The following is a 24,622-nucleotide window of genomic DNA, read 5'->3' on the forward strand; positions in this document are numbered from 1 at the left end:
ATTGATTACCGTAAATTAAATTCCATAACGAAATATCCGGTATATCCGTTACCGATTATAGAAGAAATTTTAAGGAACATAAAATCAACCAAATTTATGACGACTTTAGACTCAACGAATGGTTATTTTCAAATAGGGATCAGGCCTGAGGACGTGCCTAAGACTGCTTTTATAACCAAGTCTGGCACTTATGCATTTTTGCGAATGCCGTTTGGCCTTTCAGGCGCCCCAGCAACATTTCAGCGATGCATGGACATTGTGTTAAGACCTGTTCTCGGAAAGTCCACATTTATCTATTTAGACGATATCATCATTACTAGTGATAATCTAGACCAACATGTACAGGATTTAAGACAGGTGTTTTCTTTATTAAATGAGGCCGGTCTAAAAGTTAATGTCGAAAAATGCAAATTTGCAGCCCCTGAATTAAAATATTTAGGTTACAAAATATCGCAAAAAGGGATCGAGACAGATGAATCAAAAATAATCGCTGTACAAAAGTATCCGACTCCAAACACGGCAAAGAAGCTCTCTTCTTTTCTAGGACTTTGTTCATATTATAGGTCCTTTATAAAAGATTTTGCGGCTATCGCTGAGCCATTGTTAAAATTAAAAAGGAAAAAGGCAAGATTCTCGTGGACGGCCGAAGCCAATAGTGCTTTCGAAAAATTAAAACAAGCATTAACGCAAGCCCCTGTGTTGAAATTTCCTGAAAAGGATGAAAATTTAGAAATTTCAGCGGATGCTTCGGATTATGCGGTAGGAGCGGTACTTTTGCAAAATCAGCAGCCAGTGGCATTTTTTAGCCGAACTTTAAATCAAACACAAAGAAACTATTCCGCGACCGAGAGAGAGGCACTTGCAGTTCTGTTAGCAGTGCAAAAGTTCCGAGTCTATTTTGGAAAGGCGCCGATAACAGTATATTCTGATCATGCGGCGGTAACTAGATTGTACTCTGGGAAAAATTTATCCCCAAGGTTAATAAGATGGGCACTCAAGCTGCAAGAATATAATCTGGTAATCAAGCATACCCCCGGAAAGGAAAATATCGTAGCAGATGCCCTATCACGAATTAAATTAGACGAACAGGGTAATACCGTAAAAGTTGCAATGCTGACAGCGTGTACAATAAATTCCCGAGAAACTGTAATAACCGAACTGGGTAAGGATCCTGAGTTTGGAAGTATTTATGAGTATTTGAAGGATCCTGAAAATTTTAGCCACCAAGATATTGTGGCGATAAGAAATAGGGCGGCCCATTACGAACTAATAGATGGTCTATTATTTTATACAAAAACTACGAATTCCAACAACGAATTTCGACCTGTTATCCCAGCTAGTCTTAGATTAAATATCCTGCAAGAGCTCCATGACAGCCCTTTAGCTTCTCATGCTGGTATTCGAAAAACTACTCAACGCGTACGCGAGGCAGTCTACTTTCCTGAACTGCAAAAGTTAACAAGGGCGTATGTCCAGTCCTGCCCAACATGTCAAGCCGTTAATTATATTAATTTCCGCCCGGCCGGGTTTCTAAATAGTATTAAATCCGAATTTCCAAATGAAATAATCGGCATCGATTTATTGGGCCCTTTCCCAAAAAGTCAGTTAAACAAAAGTCGCTATCTCCTTGTTATAGTTGATCATTTTAGTAAATGGACCGAAATTGTTCCCTTAAAACGAGCCTCCGCGAAATTAGTTACCGATTCTATTTTAAATAAATATATTTTAAAATACGGGGCGCCCCTAAAAGTTATATCGGATAATGGTCCTCAATTTGTAAGTAATATATTTGAAGACATGTGCCAAAAACTGGGCATACGTCATTTAAAAATGGTCCCGTATCGGCCGCAATCAAATATAGCGGAACGGGTCAACAGAAATATAGTGAAAATTATCCGTAGTTATGTTAAAAATTTTCATAAAAGCTGGGATAACTATGTCAATGAATTTGCTTTCGCCCTTAGGACCGCAAAACATGATACAACGGGCAAAACTCCTGCTGAGTTATTTCTAGGCAGAAAGGTTATAACACCGTTAGATAAACTATTTTATGTGCAACAAAGAGCCCCAGAATTTAAAATGGGTGATATAGAAAAACTAATAAAAGAAGCAAAAAAGAATACGGAAGTAGCACAAAGAAAACAAAAATTGTATTATGACTTGAAACGACGGGGAGTAACTTATAAAGTAGGGGATGAAGTACTAAAAATTAAGCATTCACTTTCTTCAGCACCAGAAGATAAAACTGCCAAATTTTTTCCACGCTTTGAAGGACCATATGTTATAGAAAAAATAACTCACGCTGTTGTAGTGTTAAAGGCAAGAAATGGTGAAACCTGTTCCGCAAATATGGATCAAATCAAGCCCTACTTCGATCGTAATAAAATGCAAATCTTTTCAGATCTTTTGCAGGATCCGGTACGGCAGACACCGCAGGTACAAGTTCCAGAGGTGGGAAAACGACAAGTACAAGGGCAAGCCAATGAGAGACAGAAGCAAGTGAAAAGAAAATTGCCCCGCGGAAAAATTGAAGGTACAAAGAAAAAGAAGCCGTTCCACCGTCCAAAAAACAGAGTTCACGAACACCCCCAGAATGAAGAAGGGAGAAGGACGACGTATGTGGAAAAGACCGGGAGAAAGGACGGCAACTATAACCCGGCTGTGAAACGGAAGATTGACTCATCCGACAGAACTCTCCGCAGCAAAAGTCGCCGAACTGCGGAAGGGCCATCAGCGGCGGAGGAAAAAGTACAAGAAAAATTTGAACGGCCAACAACGAGGTCCAAGCAGGATCACGACAGAAGTTTCCCGGTTCCACCAAGACCGGTGGAACCGGGAAACACCGAAACCAGCTGCCTTCAAACGGCCAAGACCACAAGCAGAGCACAAAAGGAAGATGTTCAAGGGTGGCCGTAGTGGTGAAAAACGGAAGCTTCCAGAGGAAAGCACTGAAGGGCGAGCCCGTACAAGAAGGAGGATCAACCAAGCTACGGTCTGCAGCACCTTTAAAGACTGGGCCCAGAAAAGGATGTCTGAATATTACAAAGATAAGTAAAATTTTATGTTACTTTACAAACTTAAGTTAATCTTTCATTCTTACTGCAAGTGGCAGATTTCAAGAAGTTTTACCTCATGCGAGGTCTACCTTTATCGCCAAAAGGGCGAGAAATGAGTTGTGACCGATTTTCTTATTATGTTTTTCAATTACTCGCGCGTAAAACTAAAGTTGATGTATAATAGCGTTGTATAAAGACTTAAATATTGTAAAAAGTTATTGTATAAATTTTATTTAAAACATTCTAACAAGAAAGAAGTTTTAGTCTGAAAGACTTTTTGAAATGTAGTATTATTTCAATGTAGAAAGAATTGGCACTTGCTTTGAAAAGAATAGAAGTTAACAATGTACTACTAATGTATGTTTTCAAATGTGTAAAATTAACGGCATTTTGATATGTTCTTGTATACATGTGAACTGTTATTTTGAATGTTTAGAAATACCGTGATATGGTAAAAGTAATGTTAAAAATTTGTTATTCGTGTGACTGTAAAGATTAAATCATGGTGAATATGTGTTAAAGGTTGAATGATGTAGTTAGGCTCTCTGACGCTACACTTTAGAGTTAGCCACTTTCAGAATAGTACCTCAGGGTCTAGAGTTGAAATTAGGGTGTGTTAAGAGGTCTCGTATGTTGAATTTTAACACGTTAGTGTTTTGATTGTAGGAGGAAGTGTTGAACACATAGACAGAAACACATTCGTGTTTGGTGTTCTTTTACAACACATGTCAGAGAGCACGGGGAGAGATAATTAAAATAGTCATGAATGAAATAAGAATGTTAAGAGAAGTATATTCTATATGTTATTTGCAATGTCATTCTGTAACATTTCATTAAACTAGTTTTCCTTCCAGATCTCTGGAAGGAACCAGAATTGAATAAAGCTCCAGTTTAGATGCAGTACAGATGAAAAAGAAAAAAGATTGTTGTATATTCCGGGAGCTGCTATTGTAACAAATTTCTTTCTTTTAAAATTTTCTAGTTTCTAGCTAAGTTATGATTTTAAAAGGTTGGCCTCGCGTTAGTTTCTAGAGCTAAAAGTTTTCAACAAGGTCGTTTTAGACCTCAGTTTCAAACTAATTAACTCTGGCGGGAAGTATGTAAGGATCTTAAGTTTTACTAACGTTTATTTTATTTTAAATCTTTACTATCACTTCTTATTTTCTACTTCCGGCCAGAATTATAAGCGTGAAGGAGTTTATGCAAAGTTGTCTGGCAAACGCCAAGTATTTAAGTGTGGCCTTTTTGCCAAGCAGAAGAGAGGAAGCCGTGAGTTCGAAGCAGGCCGCTTACCTTAGAAGTTACGCAGTTGCTACTTTGCCTTCCAGGCCAGAGGTTTTAATCCTCTTGATAAATTAAACGTATTGTAGTGTTCACAGTCTCTGTGCTACATACGCTTCCTGTTATTATAAGGCCAATCTTATTCTAAAGTTAAATTAGAGTTTAGTTTTATTTTGATATCTTTTAAGTTAGACCCCGAGTGGAGGGTCATTGTATTCCGAAGTACGGAAGTCATTGTATATAAAGAAAAAAATAAAGGGTTTTGTATACCCTTCGTCTGTATCCTGTCTACTTACTACAATTAGTGAACATAGCTTTAGTAAGCTCTCTGTTCTAGTCAGGTCATTGTATGTTTCCGAAGAAGGTTAGAAGAAACATTGAACCTGATATCACAACGAGTATATTCAATTTATTCACATATAATTTTTAATGTTAACAATGGATATAATCAGATTATATGTGTTCTGAATCTTTCACTTTAGAAATCAAAAGAATGCAAGCACTGAAATAAGAAAACAGACGATTCATTGTAACACTTCCAGTCATTCTCAGCTCAGTTTAAAAAAAAATATACACTTGAATTCTCTTAATCCACATAATATGCCGTGAACATCAATCCTAATATTAATGCGTCATAAAAAAAGCGAAAGTGAAATGTCAGCGATTAATCAAACTCAGAAAATGAAACCACTACGATATTTTCTACTGTTACGACATATATTTATAAGTACGAAATAAATGCAAATTAAAACGTAAACAACATACGCTCACATGCAAGATTTAGCGTCATAAAAGCAATAGCAGCTCATTGGTCCATTTTCGAAACCCCTCCCTTAGTGGCTACGCTGATGTGCACTTGTGAAATATGCCACCCGGTACGTAATTTTTACCTTTTCATCTGTAAAAAATCGCCAAATTTCTCCAAGGGTGATAGCGTTAATAAGTAAGTGCCATTAGATTTGGTCTCTAGGTTCACATGAAAAATTTAATCTATTAGTCCGGAAAATAATTTTTTAAGTTTTGTAATGGAAGCCTTTATGTTCCTCTAAATAAAAGAGTGGATTGAAAAATTGAATCTATTAGTCCAGAAAATAATTTTTTAAGTTTTGTAATGGAAGCCTTTTGTGTTCTTCTAAATGAAAGAGTGGATTTACTTGTTTTCTAAACTTTCCTTTGAGCTGTATACATGTTCTCTTCATAATGCAAAGTTGTAGTTATTTCATGCTATTTAACAAAGATTTTAATAAATATTAGTTTATTTGATTTAGGTTTTTGAATCGGGTTTAATTTAAGTGTAACTAAACAAACTCTCAGTGGTTATTTTAAGGTCAGATTAAATCCTCCAAAAAAGAACAAGATTTTGATAAAAATGCTTATGTTACATCAGCCTATATATTACGTTTAACTGTGTTTAAATTAAGAAATTCCAAACCCTTCAGAACATCTAAGCTTCTGGCACAACAAGGACGAGCCAAGGGCAGCAGCACCGGATAAATGTACATCATAGGCTTTGCCGCATACAGAATGTAATATTTACTAATTGATTGCAATATAAAGTACATAATTATTGTATTTCATAAAATTTAATTTTCTTTTAATCAAAAATCTTTTACTTGAAGTGAAACTACAACATTTTAAATAAGAATATTGATTTATTTAAATACCTGATTATCTGTATTCTGCTTGACAGCGAAACGCATATTAAACATGCTCTACTAAAATTTTTATTTTAATTTTTTATACGTTTATGAAAAAAATTACAAACTCTGTTTCCTAAAAGAGATGTTATGAGCATCGAATATTCATGGTTTGGTTTGATGTAGTTAATTATGGCGAAGCACACCAGGGCTATCTGCTTGAGGGGTGGGATGCCTTCGGGGAGGACTTCCTAAGGTAAACTGGATCGTTTACACGTTACAGATAGGAGAAAAACAAAAATGCCCATTGAATCGAACCGAAGTCGGAAATACTAGGGCGAATATTCATAAAACACTAGATATTTTGGTCCCACACAGACAATTTACAAACATACGTAAATGAATTTTTTCATATTCCGTATGTGACTGCAACTTTTCGCATTGCATTTCAGATTTTCTGATAATTCGATTTCAACCAAGAATAGAAAAAGAATTATAATAAAAGGTATTTGGTGCTTTTTGAAAACCTGAAATGAGTTTTCATAGCCTTCTAATAAAATAGTAATCATTGCCACATACTGCTTGCTGAATTTTGGTCCCGATAGAGTTGTAGAGTGAAATCAGTTAATGTGAGGTTGCTATAATTTCAGTTTAGTTTAAAATATTATCATTCTTTGAAAAGTTGCTATAGGAATGAATATTTAACACTAGGTTTACGGACATTTTTGTATACCTATATTTACATGCACCCGTCAAATTGACGGGTATAAGAAATCACGTTATTTTCTTTAAAAAAAAAAGATTCATTTGGTTGAAAAACATTTACTGTCTTAACACTAGGACTACCGATAACGGTCAATTTGACGAATATAGTTGTTTTATCAATGTAAAAATATTACGGTAGTTTTAGTTTCAACAGATTTACCGCAGCCTGTACGACAATAATCTTCGACTGACTATTTTGTATAGCAGTTCAGTATCTCTTGTTGAATTACTCATGATAACTAACGAAGGTATTTCGTCAGTATAAAGTAAACTAGTACTTTCCTCTAAATCTATAACGGTATTGCTAACACTCATAATAATCTAATATTTTATTCTTGATCGTCTCTACTGGCACTAACTGAAACTTTTTCTAAAACGTATTGACTCATTCAGTGGAACTCAGCGACCGCAGATTCTTCTTGCTTGAGCCTATTGCTTCATGGTTATGCATTAGGCACGTACGATGGATAAATAATCACATGTGACATATCCCTTGCTCAGACGAACCGCGTTGAGTTGTCGTTGGGTTAGAAGCTATCGAAAGATAAGCGATTGTTGCAATAAATAAGATTTGAATCACATAATTTAGTAAGTTTTTTATTACTGTTATTTTATTTTCTCATTTAGAACGTACTGTATAATTAAGTAAGTTTTTTAACTTCTATTATTTTCCTTTCTCATTTTCAATATATTGTGTGTTTTAGGTTCTTATGTTCTTAAGTTCTTATTTCAAGTCTCAAGTGCGTTTTTTCGTGACTGAATTACGGAGAAGAAAATATGATATTGTTATATGTTCAACATTCACCATTAGTACATGGTGAATGTCGACATTGACTGTTGTAGGTCAGAAATAAGAGTATTTGGAAAGTATTTCGGACATACACCAAGTGACTATTTGAATGTTGGCGTTCACCGGTGAAAGTCGACATTCTCCAGATTTCGGTGTTTCACCGTAACATATACATTACACAGAACTCTGAAATTAAAGAGCTTAATGGGGAAATAAATTTGGGTATGTATTCATCTCATTACATCGTTAATTGTCAGCATAAATTAGAAAACTAAAAAATTAATTTTTTAAAAAATTAAATTTTGTTTATGAAGTCGAAAATCCATCAGTTTGACGGATCCTGTAAATCTAGTGTTAAGTAAGCAGCCGTAACGGTTAAAACTATACACACAGATGTCATTTTCAAATTCAGTTTCGCAGCCATCTCAGCCTTTTGTTCATTTTTTGCTTATAACTCGGGTGTTTCGGTTTAACGCTATGGTTTAGATTTAGAACAACAGATTAAGTTATTTCACATTTTGAAATCATTAAAGAAATATTGTAGTTCAAAAATTAGCATTATTTTCAGGTTTATTTACTCATGGAAATTTTAAAAAGTCTTGAGCAAAGGAAGCTGTTTACTGAGATTTCAGCCCCCTTAAAAATAAATGAGACTAATAAAATAACGATTCTTTGAAATGACACAAATGTTAAGTTCTACGAAGTTTTTTTTTTTTTTTTTTTTGGATAAACTGTTTTTTTTTTAGATTGCACTAATGTAATAAACTAAACAGTTGACTGATTTCAAATGCACTGCACTTCAGAATTAATGAAACAGACTTTGATAATTACTTAGTTTATTAATTTTCAATTTAAAAGTTTCTGTTTTTATATCTCATGATTCAAATTCAATTTACCTTTAATAATACTATTAGGAGATAATATACTCATATTACTTTAGCAAATAAATTATTATTACATTACTTTGCAGCTATTGAACAAGTATAAGGAATTTTATTTCGATTTCAATGAATTTCAATTAATTCAATCTTTTATATGTATATGTTACGGTGAAACACCGAAATCTGGAGAATGTCGACTTTCACCGGTGAATGTCAACATTCACATAGTCTCTTGGTGTATGTCCGAAATATTTTCCAAATACTCTTATTTCTGACTTACACCGGTCAATGTCGACATTCACCATGGTGAATGTTGAACATATAACAATATTATATTTTCTTCTCCGTAATTCAGTCGCGAATAAACGCACTTGAGACTTGAAATAAGAACTTAAGAACATGAGAACCTAAAACACACAATACATTCAAAATGAGAAAGGAAAATAATAGAAGTTAAAAACTTACTTAATTATACAGTACGTTCTAAATGAGAAAATAAAATAACTGTAATAAAAAACTTACTAAATTATGTGATTCAAATCTTATTTATTGCAACAACTTGAACTATTATGGCACTTTATAACCTCTCCTTTCGACTTTCACCAGAGCATATATGTGATTGTCGACATACACCGGTGAGGGTCCGAATATACAAGAATGTAGTGCAATATTCGATCTTTCACCGACGTATTTGGTGAATGTTGACATTCTTCGGTGAAAGTAGACATTCTCCAATTTCGGTCTTTCCTGGTAACATATATAACAATGAAAGAAACACGATTCGCCATAGAAGGAGTGATCTTACATGAAATGGTCAGGCGCTGGAAGTTCGCAACGCAGAAACGTAGGGTGCTTGTAGACATGCTTATAAAAGCGGTAGTTTTCATATGCATTGTCAGCATAACTTTCTTTATATATTCGTAAAATACGGTATAGTGGATAGGGTAACCTACCGCGATACCGAAGGGCCCGGGATTGAATCCCAGAGAAGGCCTGGATGTTTGTGAATGTATAGTGTCTTTGCGACGTGGTAATACTCTAAATATTTGGCAAGCCGAAAGTCCTCTTGACTGGCTTGGTAGGGGAGAGGGGTGAGGGACCCTTGGATCACCCCCTCGGGTTGCTGTCCCTCGAAATTGGAGTGGAAATAGAAGTCTAACCTCCTTGAGGCTCTCACAATCATTCTTCCTTGAAATATATGGACAAGACAACAACAACATCTGTTTCACAAACATAGATAAAGAAGTATTTAACTATAAAAATTTAAAATACGGCTTTAAATGTAGTTGTCCTACGATTGCAATACTGCTAGACTGATGTAAAGGTAGCTTTGCATACATGTTGATAAAACGCGCATGCATTTGATGTACGCTGGGAATAAAATGCTAATTAATCACTAATAGTTTATTAATGAGTGTGAACGGAAAGTGCTACACTAAATATTTGTTAAGTAGGTTTATTTGATTACGACAAAGCAGACGAGGGCTATTTGCTTAAGACAAGGGATGCCATCATGGACGACTTTCTGAGGAAAACTGGCTCGTATCTGCACAAGAAGAAAAAAACACGGAAACCTCATGCAGCCAACTCGTTCGATTTGGACCTCAGTGGAATAATCAGTGTTCAACGACTTTACCTCTCGGCCACTCGTAGGAAAATTTTATTAAGTAACAGAGAAAATACTTGTCAATGATAGACAAGCATACATGTATTTGAGTTAATTTTAGTTTACTTCTTAGCCTATCAGTTACCGGAGAATTCTCCTTTAAAACTGGAACGAAACTGGGCTAAGTCTTAGATTCCCAAGGGTTTCTCGCCACGATTAAATTCGTGACTTTGGTTGCTCTTACTGTCGTACATGTGAGATAAGTCGCAATGACAATATATTGGCAACATTTGGTATAAAAGAATTAAACAATTGCATTAACCCCCTAAGCACACTAAATACACCTATTTTTAAAGGATTGAAGAGCTATTAAAAATGCTGCGTGTAAGTCAGCTTACCTGGGTAATCAATTCCAGTTTAACTTATGAAGGATAAATTTTAACTAAAAGGAAAAGAAGTGATGCATTTAAGATTCATATATCAATAATACTTAAAACTCAAGTGTATTCTTTGTTCGATCGCTTGCGTGCGAGGTTTGGTAGTATATGTTTTCCGGGTGGAGTCTAGATGACATATTCGATCGCTACAACAGATTATTGCAGTAACTACAATACATGAAGCGAAGGCACGTGAGCATGGATAAATTTTATATAAATGAAATAATTCCAACTTCCTACTTTCCCAAGACCTTCTTCCTATTTATGTTTGCCTAGATAATCTTCCTATTTACTTTTGCCTAGCAAAGGGCGCACATTTTTCTCATCACACTTATATCACATATATGAACACTAGGGTGGGCTGAAAAGGCACTTTTTCTAATTTTCTTTCGCTATACCCCGAAAAAGTTGCGTATCGCCTAGGTATGCAAAACGAAAAATGTTTTGGCATAAAAGTATACTTTCTGTTTGCGCATCGCACACAAAGTTTTGAAAAATAGCTATATTTTGCTGTTCTTACTCAATTTTGTGTAATTACTAGAGTCATTATTATTGAAACGCAGCTGTTCCTAATGTGAATTTCGGGACATGAAAAAAACGAAAAAGGTTTAAAAATCCGTAATTTCAAATTATTTGTTGTCCATGTAAAAAGCTAAAAAAAACAAAGTTTTTATAAAAATAGCAATATTACATAATTTCTGATAATTCTACTTTTTCGCTTTTAAACGAACAGTGAATATATTTACCACTTTTTATTTTTTTCATTCAAAAAAGTGCACTTTAAAACATTTTTTTGGAGGCTGGCGTAATACACCTTAATAGGAGCGTCTTCCTGGTCAAGCTGTCTCTTGCTTCAGCGCCGCACTCCTTTTCAGATGATTCAGTCTTAAGTTTGACACAACGTTTTACAGCCTGGGCGTGATAGAGAGTTCTTTGGAAATCTAATTGCTAGATTAACTAGAATTAACTAGAATCATTATTTTCGTCCACATTCGTCAAAAGAAGTCCATAATTAGACTTGGAAATTTATATCTGAGTCACGGCCTAAACGTGTGACTTAAAAAAACTCAACAGTCATCCCATTTTTGAAAATGAACATCTGTCCCCAAGACACTGTTTTGAAATTTTCTTTAGATTTAGTTTTTTTTTTTTCTTTTTTTTTTCTTTTTTTTTTTCTTTTTTTTTTCTTTCTGGGAAGGTATTAATATATTAATAAACGCTGTAATTTATTACATTCAAGATCCTGACAAAACAGAAGAAGTTTCAAAACTCTTATGTAAGACTGTGGAACAAAAGGAATTTTACATTTTATGCTTGTTAATTGTTTTGGTGGAAATAAATCGTCCGACTACTAAGGGGAAAAACCTACATTTGCATTAATTAACATTTCTTGAAAAAAGCAGATAAATAGCTATGTCATATAAATTAATATTAATAAAAGTAAGATGCATTAAAATTATATATATATATATATTCAGCATTCTACATGTGTTTAAATGTGAAAAATGCTCAAAACATTTCATGATATTGAAATTTAATTTTTGTGCTCAGGTACACCGAGAAACAGCTGGGGCAGAAAAAGTTAATGTTTCTCTCAAACCAACATTACTCAACATAACAACCAACGCATTACTGCAGTCATTGCATTGGTTCAGTTATTTCTGAAATTGTTTTCCCGCACTTTAACCGACATTTGCTGCTTGTATAGGCACAAATATATTTTTTAAAATTCTCAGTAAATATTGAACCTGTTGATTTATTCATTATTTATCACACGCTACGTTTAGTTATTTTTTGATTCCTTATAAAACTGCTCAGATAAAAAAAGATGTCGGTAATTCAGCTCAGTCATTGACAACTCACTTGTAACATCCTAAAATGATAATGAGATCTCATAGTTTAAAGATATTCGGTGCTATTGCTTGAGAGCCGATCTAAAACCCTTGGGAAACACACAGTGTGAGGTATCTACACTAGAATTATTCCAACATGCCATGTTTCGAACGCATATTAAATGGCTTAGACAATTTCCACAACCCAGCACTTCTGTCGGCCGAGTAAATACATTAAGCAGCTAACCAGAAAGCTACGATGCTATATCTCCTTCCACTACAACAATTAAGCAGAAACTATGCTACGGAGGTTATTAGTCGATGTTAGGAAGGTTTGTAATTCTGCATCGAAATGTATTTTAGGGATCCGTTATATTAAGCAAGAATTTAATCAGAGTCACATATTATTGAGCCTCAAAGTAAAATACTGAAATGTTCATATACTAACTAATTAGATTCATATATCTCTTTTTGTCATTATTGTTCGGTTATATGAATCTTAAAATGTAATAACCGACACAAAAACCTTTTTATACAGTTTACGGCTTCACAAAATGTAGCATATAAAGAAAACATAGAGCTAAATTAAAAACACTTTTCTCAACACATTCTTCAAGTTTCATTCGATATAAAATTATCATTCACTTATTTTATAGTAGAATTGGCGCTGAAATTTATAGGGAAAAAAGACTTTGGAAATTTCATTTTACATGCATCGAAATGGTGAATTAATTTTTCTTATTCAACTTTTTATTAACAAGCATACTTTATTTTTCAAAATAATTATTAATACCAAAATGATGGATTATCTATGTAGCGCCATTTAAATTCTTAATATGCGTTACTATCAGTCCGAATTATTTTGAGAAATTAAATATTTCAGATTGGATCAGCTCAATGATATGTCTGATCTGACTGACTACAAATTAATTAAATTATAATAAAATAAAGTTTTAACTTAAGTAGACTTCAACGTACACATTTTATGGCCGAAGGCAATTTGGTGTCTACCGAGATAATTATTAGATAATAACGTTGCTTTGTTATTAAAGTAAGTTTTAGCTACAGAGCTCAAAGAACATTTTTTGTCATCTGCCATTACGCATTGCAAATCCAAAGGAAACGTTTCGTAATTTAACATGAAGTTAGTTGTAACACTTTTGACCTGTTACAGAGAAATATTTCACACTGGAAGTACGTTTTTTTTCCGTATTTGCTCTAAGTTTCTTTATATACAAACCTTACTCTTTCAAGCGTTTAAATTGTTTTAAGATTTATTTCGTCTTATTTACCATGTCTAAATCAATCCTTCTCAGTTAATCTTTTTCATCAAGATTTAAATCATGTTTATGACTTTATTTCATTTTTCAACAACCACTTCTAAGTTCCATTATTCGACGTTCATCTTCCTCTGTTTCAAGATTATCTCCCCCTTTTCCATATTTTTTCCCCCATAAACTCTACTTACAGTCTTTTCTAAACACTGCACATTCTTCTTTGAAGAGGGGGGGGGAAGGTTGATATTTGTATTTGGAAATTTGAAAAGGATATTGAACTTAAACTGAAATTAAATACATGAGGACTATCTTAAACTTTAGCTGAAGACTTAAGTCTCAAGTCTTGAGAATGCACCCAGAAAAAATTCTAAGATATTTTGTATCAACACTTCCTCATTAAAGGATAGAATGAAAGTAAAAACACATGCAAATGTAGCTCACAAAGTTAAATTTTACTTATTAGCTTCTTCTTAATGTGAAGACCTGAATTATACGTATAATTTTAATTTAAAACAAAACTTGGTTTCTAATTTAAGTCACACATCTCTAATTCCGGTATTCGAAGAAGCTTACATAAACTGCATCGAAACAGCGAGAGGAAAACTAATGAAATGGGGTATTTCTGGCAGAACACTGCTCGTATTCTGTTGACTCACAGTTTTATAAATATCCATTTAATTTTCTATCAACTATGCATGAATTTTACATAAAAAATAAATTATGTCTATAATAGAATTGATAATTTTAACTCCTTATCAGAACATTTTACTTTTTCAATTATTTTAGGCTGTTATTTGGTAGTACGATTCTGCTTCTGTGTTAGTAGCTGCATTGCATCTTTTTGCTAAACTCTCCTTCTGACGTTTCGTTTCTTTGATATGAATTTAGAAACTTCTTAAAACGTTTAAGACTAAAATCTTTCATTCTGAAGGCTTCTGATTACCTTGTTCTTTCGTGGAGGACTCAGGACAAACTGTTGTATTTATAAGAACTATTGCTAATTTGCGAAATATTATGTTGTATTACTCTGAAACCAAGTTTCTTCCTCACATCCGCATCGGATTGATTTTGTTGTGTAAGACAAACAATTTTCCATGCCCTATTAATTTCGATAGCGTCAAAACAAAACCTTTCCTTAAAATCATTGATTAGGTAATTTTTTTCAATACGTAGTTTGAAAAATCTTTCGAGATTTTTCTTTAATAATAATAATAATAATAATAATAATAATAATAATAATAATAATAATAATAATAAAGAGTTCTCTAAATCCCATGGTAAACAGTAAGCTCGCTCTTTTAAGGGGATGCTATAAAGTGACCGCAAACAATTGTCGCGTTGTAGAAGGTTTTTTTTGTGTTTTATTAGATTACGGCAAAGCACTCGAGGGCTATCTGCCTCAAGGGATGGATGTCTTCGTGGAGGATTTTCTAAGGAAAACTGGCTCGTATACACGTTACACATGGGGAAAACACAAAAACGCCCATGCAGCCAGCCCGTTTGCGGGATTCAAACCTCGGACCGAACTACCAGTGTTCAGCGGTTTTACCGCTCTGCCGCTGGTGGGCTAGAAGAATACTGAACACACTGCTCGGCCGCTGGTGAGCCGCGTTGTAGAAGGAAAACAGGAGAAGAAAGGGAGTCCCATCTACCAGTGTAAATTCTTTCGTCAGGTGTAATTGAAAACATGAATAGTCTCTGGGCACAAAGAAAGAAAACACTACAGCTCTTACTTAATTTTATTTAAAATTTTTGATTCTAAATAGAATTTATGATTTATAAAAAGCTGTATATATGTAATTATTAATAAGGATTTTGCTTTCAGTTAAAAATGACTTTTGCACTTTTTCACAATTTAAAATTTTACAGGCATACGATTCATGCTGAGACGTCTCTGTTGGCAAAATTTTAATGAACTCTATAATAGCAACAACGAAAATAAATATTTAGTCAATTATACACTTAGTGATAAAAATTCACCTTTAAGTTTCTCTTTCTCATATCTATTATTAATATTTCGACGTTAGCAGACACTAGCTTCTACACTCTAACAGATCTTACATAAAACAGAAATCTGGCAGCCTATTTTTACCAAAACCTTTAAAAGAGAATACCTTTTCCCCCTTTTTTTAATTCCCAGTGTAAGTCTCAGTATTGCATTAATTTATAAAGCATGCTACTAGTGTAAAGAAAAATTAGACTATATTCAGAAAATTAATATATTAAATTATCATTATTTCGTAGCATTTTTAATACATTAATTAACATTTCAAAATCCACGCATATTTTGTTTTTCGCGTAACATTCCAATGTTAGCCAAGTCCTTATCAATAAGTTTTCAGATTCATCACTTTCAAACTCTTATATTCCTGAACACAGTTTGTCAATTTCTAATCATCGTAAACTACTCTCCTTAGTTTCTAGTTATTTAAACTACTCTCCTTATCTTCTATTCCGATTATTTTAAGCTATTTTCACAGTCATCGGCAGAAAACAATGTTCTGTCTAGAGGTTTCAAGGACGGTCCGCTGTTTGTTTCCTCAACATTCTCTAATTGGTTGAAATAAGAAAATTAATAAAATAATAAAAATAAAAATTAACATGCATTTTATACGGTTTAATTTTTGCCTACAGCTAAACGAAGATCATACTGTTACTTATGATGCTGTAGATAAATTTTAAAACCCTGGGAAATTACTCTCTTCAATTCATACAGCTCCGTAAAATCCAAAACTACGAATTCACTAACTTCCGCTTATTTTTTGCAATCCAATGAATTTTTACAAGCATATAATACACTACACATTACAAAAATGTTTTGCTCTTCGACTTTATATTAAGAGCATTAAAATATTTCTTTGGCTACGAGAAGAGTAAGATCCTATATATTTTAACACATGATCTCCAGGCTCCATAACGTAATACGTAATTTTTAAAACAGTGTGGAATTAAACATCTCTTGAAAGGTCGATCGTTTCCTAAAGGCATAAATTAATGGATTCATTTCTTAAAATGAGATCATGGGTTTACAACCAACGATTCGAAAGAGATTTATTTGTTCTTTTTTTACATACCTTAGTACAAAATTGGTTGATTTATATAGACTGCTGAGAAACTTAATTAAGATTTAAATTAGCTAAGTAAAACTTACCTCTAAATTCTGGATATTTTCCATCGCTTTCTGCTTTTCTGTTTCACTGGATATTGTTTTGATTTCTTCTTGTTTGGCCTGAAGCTCCGCTGCCGCCGCCAGTTTCTGTTGCTCCAACTTTTTTCGCCTCTCGTCAGCATCTCGAATTTGCTGCAGGGTGGAAACAGGCAAATTATAATGCTTATTAAATACCTTTGTTATTATACAGTTGATATAACTAAGAGGGCTATGTAAACTATTAAACAACTCATTTAACCAATGAAAATAAACTAGTAGAAAACCGTTAATTAATATTCCACACATACAAGACTTAAAAATATTACTGAATTTTTTTCGAAAAAGCTATTTACAGATATTTTATAACATTTATAACATACCTCAGACCATACATAGTTTAGAAAATTTAAATATTTTTTTATGTGTACTGTTAATATGCAAAGTTTGGAAGAAAATTTAGAAATAAATTAAACAGTCTGTTCTTTTTTGTCCAAAAATTAAATTTCAATCTTTCTTAGATTAAATTTAAAACGCATGTGGTTTCAATATCTTCTGCGTTTAATTTTCATTGGTAAGGGAAAAAATCTAGAATAATTCTAGAAATAATATTTGTGCGAAGTCGGCCGAGTGGTAATATTTACACGGAATTTGAATTTGTTTTAGATTATATTTTTAGATAAAATTTATATTCATATATTATATCTATATAGCATCACCCTAGCCCCATATTTACGATCAAATTTTCCAATAATCTCTAAGGAATTAAACAAATAAATATTTTAAATAGACATTTCCTTAATTTATGTTCTATTGCAATAATAGATAATTAGAATTACAATATGTATTGAAAAAAGTATATAGAAAAATTAAAACTCTTGGAAAAATATCAGAGGAAGGAATTTTTATTCAGGTTTAATTAATTAATCTTTTGCAGAATACAAGAATTTGTGACTTATTCACTGTTATTCTTTATATTTTTGCCGGTGCTAACTAAAACAAGAAATTGGTCTATCGAATAAATTTTCAAACAGCCATTTTAAAATAAACTGGTCAAAAAGTAAATTATCAAAGAATATTCATTAGATTTCACAGAAGATGTTGAAATGCTAAATGTGGTTAAATGCATAAAATGTGAGAGTAACCATGGTTTCCATGAATGCGATGAAGCTAATAACAGCATTTACTAAGGAAAATATAAAAATTACTTCCACGCTGAATTTTTAGTTCACAGTTACTGAGTTGTGAAGATTTTTTGCAGGAGAGTCTGTATTCATAATGGTGTGAATGAATGTAAATAATATTATGCAGTTTTTTCAGTCCCTACATTACTTGTATTAATTAAGGCATATGTTTTGAACAGAATAATAGTAGCTTTGATCAAGATATAAAAAATTTACTGGCAAATTAATAACATAAGAAAAGTTTGAAAGAAAACTTTATTTTATTCCCATTTACCACGCCCATGGAAGTTTCATGTTTGTAAGTCCCCTTTTTTTCTTTTCCCTTTTTTTAAGCTTTTTAAGATGCAATGGTTTGCTAGAATGTTTACTCATATCCCTCATTATGAACAAAAGAGTCCACTAGCGGCCGAGCGGTAAAATTGCTGAACACTGGAAGTTCGTTCCGAGGTTCGAAACCGGCGTTTGGGCTGGCTGCGCGGCCATTTTCGTGTTTTTCCTCATGTGTAACGTGCATACGGCCAGTTTCCGTTAGAAAGTACTTTACAAAGGCATCCCTCTCCATTAAAAAGTTAGCCCTCGAGTGCTTTGCCGTAATAAAATAAACCAAAGCATTATGAACAAAAACGAAGATTATGAATAAAACGATTTATTTAAAGTACCTTCACTAGCTACTCACTTGACTTGACTTATACTAGCTAACGTAGTATGAGGCGTCTCTTGTATAAAAATTTTAAACTAGTATTTTCTGTTTTTAGAAATAGAAATATGATAACATAGTTTGGGTTTTGTCTCTCTTTTTGTTTTAATTGCTCTACATTTCACATCTCCAGTCTATATAACATAAAATACAAAAGAAGGAAAATGTTATCCTGAATATATATTATACCAGTTTCATCTTTTACATATATAAAAATGGCATGAAAAATGTGCCTAATTATGAGGGAAATAAACTTGTTATTGTTTTTCTTAAAACATATTATTCAGATATGCAAGGTGATAAGAATGAATAGACTTTCCATCCGCTATCCTGAAGAAGGCAGCTTTGATAAATTGAAAAAAAAAAAATGGAGAAAAAAATTTTTTTCAGTATTCATAGCATTACCACCGATTCAGTCCGCTTTCAGTTCAGGCTTTATTCCCTTGTTAGCTTTAAAGAGAAAAAGTTGATAACTATATTTCCAATTCAATACGATTTGAAAATATTCATTCATTTTACAGTCTATGTTTTTATACCACCTTTTATAAATTAAGAATAAATTAAAAGAAGCATTTTCGACAGCGTAACACTTTTTAGTGGTGGTCTATTTTGGTAGGATTCGATTATGTATGAAAACATTATTACATAAATATTCGGTTTTATTTTTAATTTAATTTAATTTATATAATTTTATCAGAACCTTTTACGTCATTTTGCGAGTTTCCAGTATACGTCGTAAGAAAGCAGCTTGTTATCGTCTCTCAAAATTTTTAGCCTCTACTATTTCGAAGCTATAAAATAACTCTATTCATTTTCCTCCGTTTCAAAATCGATGCCACTTTAAAATAAAAAAGGAACTATCTCTTTCTTAGTATACATTTTAAATAAAATCTTAAGTACTGTTTAAGAAAACTAGAAAAAAAAGAAAACTTTTAAAACAAGATATAATTGGACTTAGGAACAATAAATTCATAGTTTAACTAAATCGAACTGAATTTCTTTATGTTCTTTTATTTCCAAAATGCCCACTTTAAGCTTAAAACATTAATGAAAAACGAAAAGACATATTATAAAAAAGATTTGTGACCCAGAACTTGGATTATATCGAAAAAGCTATCCAACTCTGCTAGATGTTGCCATTCTGGGCTGAATGGGACATGTAAATTTTTTTCAGTATTTATAACAGAGTCTAACTTTTAGCAGTTGGATGGTTTAAAAATAATATAAGTTGCTTCTTAATAATGTTATCAAAACTTATACATTTAGAACAAATGAAAAATTTTACTTCTATAACACTGTATACCGTAATTAATAGATCCCACCAGCGGCCGAGCGGTAAAGTCGCTGAACACTGGTAGTTCGGTCCAAGGTTCGAATCCCGCGAACGGGCTGGCTGCATGGGTGTTTTCGTGGTTTTCCCCATGTGTAACGTGTATACGAGCCAGTTTCCCTTAGAAAGTCCTCCACGAAAGGCATCCCTCCCCTTAGGCAGATAGCCCTAGTGTGCTTTGCCGTAATTAAATACACCACCACACCGTAATTAATAAATGATGTGCTAGACCATTCATTATTTTTCTCCACTATAAATTCTTTTAAATGGCATTAAATTCACAAAGTTACGAAAATAGGTTTAAAATGGTGCCTATATATTTGTCGAAATTTTTGTAACATGTTTAATCCCTTGAAATAGCTATGATTTCCCATTGTGGGGTAACCACATACGATGGATCCACATTTCTCTGGATAATGGAGATTATATTAAATATGATTAGCTATAAATATGATAAAGTGCTTATCAGCCTTAGAAAATACTTATAAATTAGTACAAAATATTAAATAAATATTATTTCAGTATTTCTTTATATCAGTCTATTGTACAGATTCAGATTTAGTTGAACACAAATTTATCAATACCAAAAGAGTTAACTGCAGTTTCTTTAGCGTTTTAGAAAGGAATTAGGGGAAATAATTAAAAATAAGTACCAATACTACCATCATCTTAATATATCAAAATATTTCAATATTCAATTTAAAAAGGCAACAAAATGAATTCTTCCCTAATATTTATTTTACTGAAGCTGATTTATTAATTTTCTAAAATTTTATAACATAGCGTAATATCGAAGTTTCTAAAATTTTTATCTTAGCTTAAAATTCAATTGATTACTTAGTTTCTAAAATCTTATAGCTTAGCTTCTAAACACTTTCCAATGAAATTCTTTTCTTTTTCTGAAGTCCTAAACAGTCTGTTTTACTCTTTTGTCTATACTACAATATTTCATTAATCTCCTCTGAGAGAGTAAGCACATTTCTGCTTTGCTACGCTATTCCTTTAAACGCCGGTTCGATTCGAGGTTCGAATCCCGCGAACGGGCTGACTGGCTGCATGGGCGTTTTCGTGGTTTTCCCCATGTGTAACGTGTACACGAGCCAGTTTCCCTTAGAAAGTCCTCCACGAAGGCATCCCTTCCTTTAGGCAGATAGCTCTCGTGTGCTTTGCCATAATTGAATAACCCAAACCCTTTAAACGCCGAATACATTCAGATATATTGGCGGGGACAGGTGACTTTTCCTAAGGCGCTACTTATTTTGTTATTCTACTTTTCTAAAACATGCGTTATTCTATGGTGTTATTCAAAACAATTCTTGAGATCAACATTAACGTCTTTTTCTAACCAGTATTCGACTGTAAACAAATATTGAAATTATTTTAATGAGGTCTTTCCATTATACTTAACCACCCATCATCGTCTGCTTTTAAAGTAATGTGAGCCAGTGCATAACACATCGTGAGATTTAATGTTTGTTCACTTAAATGGCTTACTAAACTTAAGCTTCGCACGTTCGTCCACAACTATTGGTTGTAATAGAAGTTGTTGAGGAATATTTCTTGATATCGCCAAGAGATGGCGTTAGAAGTCCATCTATTAGCTTACTTAACGCTTCCTCTTCTGAACATGTGACTTGCAAAACATTTTGAATTTTGCTCTTGAGAGTAGATTTCGGACTGCATTGCTCAGTGTAATTCGATTCTTTTGAAGGAACTATTTAGTTCTTGCTTTTTAAGCGTTGACACTCGATTTAGGCATTTTAAGCCTACATTGTATATATGTATAATATTAAGTTTTAATTAAAATTATGTAACACCCTACAGGCCATGCATCTCATTTTTTAATTGTCAATTTGATTCGAACTTGATCATTAAGTTTGATTCAACTTAACAAAAGAAGTACTTTCACTTCAACTAATAGAAGCCTTTCACTTCAACAAACTGCAAGACTTTCCTACAGCACTAATAATAAATAATTAAAAATAAATTCTAAAGTATTTTTATAACCAAAATAGGATTTTCTTACTTAATAAAGAAAAAAAGTCTCATGTTTCTTCCTTTTTATCTGACAGTTCTGCAAAAATAACTGGTTTCATCCTGAGAACGTTAAACATGAAGAAGGAATGGATACCCCAAACCTCTTTCTCAGGCCATTCTCCTTGGAGATCACTCCAGTGCTATAAACAGTTTTCTTAGAATGCACAAATTGTATTCTGATCTCACAAAAGCATTTCCATCTTTATATCGTCGAACACTTGAGTGTTCATGAATAATTCATTTACCAAATTCGGCATTATTTAGAGAGTCCAGAATATGTACAGGAAGCAGGATATTGCACTAAAATTTGTATCATGTTTTCATTCTAGGCCATGATACATGGCAAATACCCTACGCGGGATAAGAGGTTTTCTTTCTTTAAAAGTCTTTTTTATTTATTTTTTTATTTATTTTTAACCAGAGGTGCCAGAGGTCTCAAACATCACTTTTCTGTCCGTATGACTTTTCTGTGCGTATCACTTTTCAGTTGTTACCATCAAATGTTATATCGCCATGTATTATTTTTAAACAAATAATACAAAAATTATAAAAAATGACAACACAAAAAAAGCATGTTGCCACCAAATGTTATCTCTGTGCACTATTTTTAATGAAATTATATCGGGTATATTTAAAAACGCGTATCGCAACACAAATAAAAGGACGCCCCGTGTATTATTTTTAAAGAAATAATATTACCAATATATATAAAAGTGTATGGCAACATTTAACAGGAAGTTAAGTGTATGAAAAGTAAAATGGACAATAAAAGTGATTCGATGCAAAAAAGAGATTCGAGAATAATAGTCCTTCTGGGTAAAAAATATATAGCAACACTTCTGGGTAAAAAATATATGGTATCGGGAATTTTAAAGATATCCTGTTTTTAAAAATTTGTAATTTTGCTGTTGAATTTTATGTGGCGTAATTGCAAAGAAAATTATGTTTAATAAAGTTAAAGAGACAATGTTGTATCAGCAGGACTGTGTCCAAAAGTATACAGATAAACTGCGAACTCAACAATATAAAAAAAATCATAAGCCTTCTGGTGTGACATTAAACTCAAGATCTTTTCGGATTTTTTTATCATTTTCTTTATTTATTTTAAAAAACTAATCCATCACACTATCAGTTTTGGAAGAAATTAATTCTTTACTTTTTTAATTTCGCTAATTTAGCTACTTGGTTAATTTAGTTAGAGTATTGTAATATTTTAGTACTCCGCTGTCATCTAGGGAAGAAGTATAATTAAAAGTATTAATGAGATAGCTCTATATAGTTTTCCTTACGTGTTTCCATGTAGAAACTTTCACATCTAGCTCTAATAAATTTAACACAATAAGCCAGCATAATAAAAAGTTTAGTAATGAAACATTCACAATATAATAAGACGTTCACTAACATACACACACACACATATATATATATATAATGCATAACATATCAATATAGAAGAAATAAATTGTTTTAAAAGCTCTGCTCAATAGTATGAAATACGTCAGTCATTGAGTGAAACCTGGTAAGAGATTTAAATATTTATTTGAATCATTTTTCTTTTTTCATAAACATTACCAGTTTAAAACAATAGTAAGCAATCGATTAAAAGCTGTGAAATATTTTGCTTTCTCATAGAGAGTTCATTCCTAGTTTGCACATCATTATATAATTCAAGATTATGATATTGGTATATCATTTTATGACATTTATCTGAAATTAAAATCAGAATATACATGAGATGACCAAAATGCATGAGTGAATTCAAAGCTACTGCTACTTATGAATCATGCTTTCTTTACTCGGATTACCAAGAATTATGAAATTTCAACTGGTAAACTTTCAATTCGTGAAGACATAAACTTTCCATTCTCAAACTGAACTGATTTGAGAAGGAAATCTCTGATCAATCAGTATTTTAATATTTTTTTCATTTGCTAATTATGTAACAAAAAAAGAGAAAAACTGACATTTTGCACACATTTATGGAAATCATGACAAAAACAATTAATATATTACGAATTTGAATAAAAGAAAAGGAATTCATCACTGATATAGTTGGTACATTTATCTAGAAACTAGCTTAATGTGGTAATAAAAAGGATTTTAGTCAGTATTGTAACGAATTTTGTATATATGCCAATAATTTTAGTGAAATTATATGTAAACTGCAGTATCTCTTGTATAACTTAACATGAAAGTTCTCAGGAAATGAAGCATCACCGGAAAAATAAAGTTAACGGATAAGTCCATTTAACTTTGAAGTAAATGGATATCTCGCCAAAAAGGACCAAGTTGGCAATGACTTTGGAGATTTATTTTTGTTGCCAAATGTGGCGATAAATTGCCAAAAGTCGCCAGCATTGGCGACCATTTGGCGGCATACTGGTCCAATCCCTTTGTAACTCTGTCCGGTTGAATCCTTTTGTAACTGTAACTGTATCCGGTCCTATACAAAAAGACATCTGACCTCAAATCTTCCCCCCCACACACCATCACATCTATTCAGCTTTACCAAACACACTCACTACACACACCTGGACGACACTAGTTATTGTAAATAAAGCTTAAAGCTTTGTTATTGTAAATAAACAAAGACTACACTCATGGACACAATCGTATTTTATAAAATTTTCTACTTCTTTTCCTTTTCTTTCTATAGGCCCCCTTTTT

At 32.7% G+C, this 24,622-nt stretch overlaps 1 protein-coding gene across 8 annotated transcripts in view; it reads right to left on the minus strand.

The window, feature by feature from the left end:
* The window catches only part of LOC118187080 (RIMS-binding protein 2-like), a 481,618-nt gene that overhangs the window by 232,821 nt on the left and 224,175 nt on the right, over positions 1-24,622 (minus strand). For all 8 annotated transcript variants that reach the window (XM_085807914.1, XM_085807917.1, XM_085807913.1 and 5 more), the window contains exon 3: positions 16,714-16,863. In XM_085807914.1, coding sequence (XP_085664040.1) covers positions 16,714-16,737 — 24 coding nt within the window. In that variant the 5' untranslated portion in view covers positions 16,738-16,863. The remainder of the gene's footprint in view (positions 1-16,713; positions 16,864-24,622) is intronic.

The sequence above is a fragment of the Stegodyphus dumicola genome, chromosome X1, assembly GCF_044657685.1.
Source record: "Stegodyphus dumicola isolate Sdum_Otavi_A_Nest chromosome X1, ASM4465768v1".
Classification (NCBI taxonomy): domain Eukaryota; kingdom Metazoa; phylum Arthropoda; class Arachnida; order Araneae; family Eresidae; genus Stegodyphus; species Stegodyphus dumicola.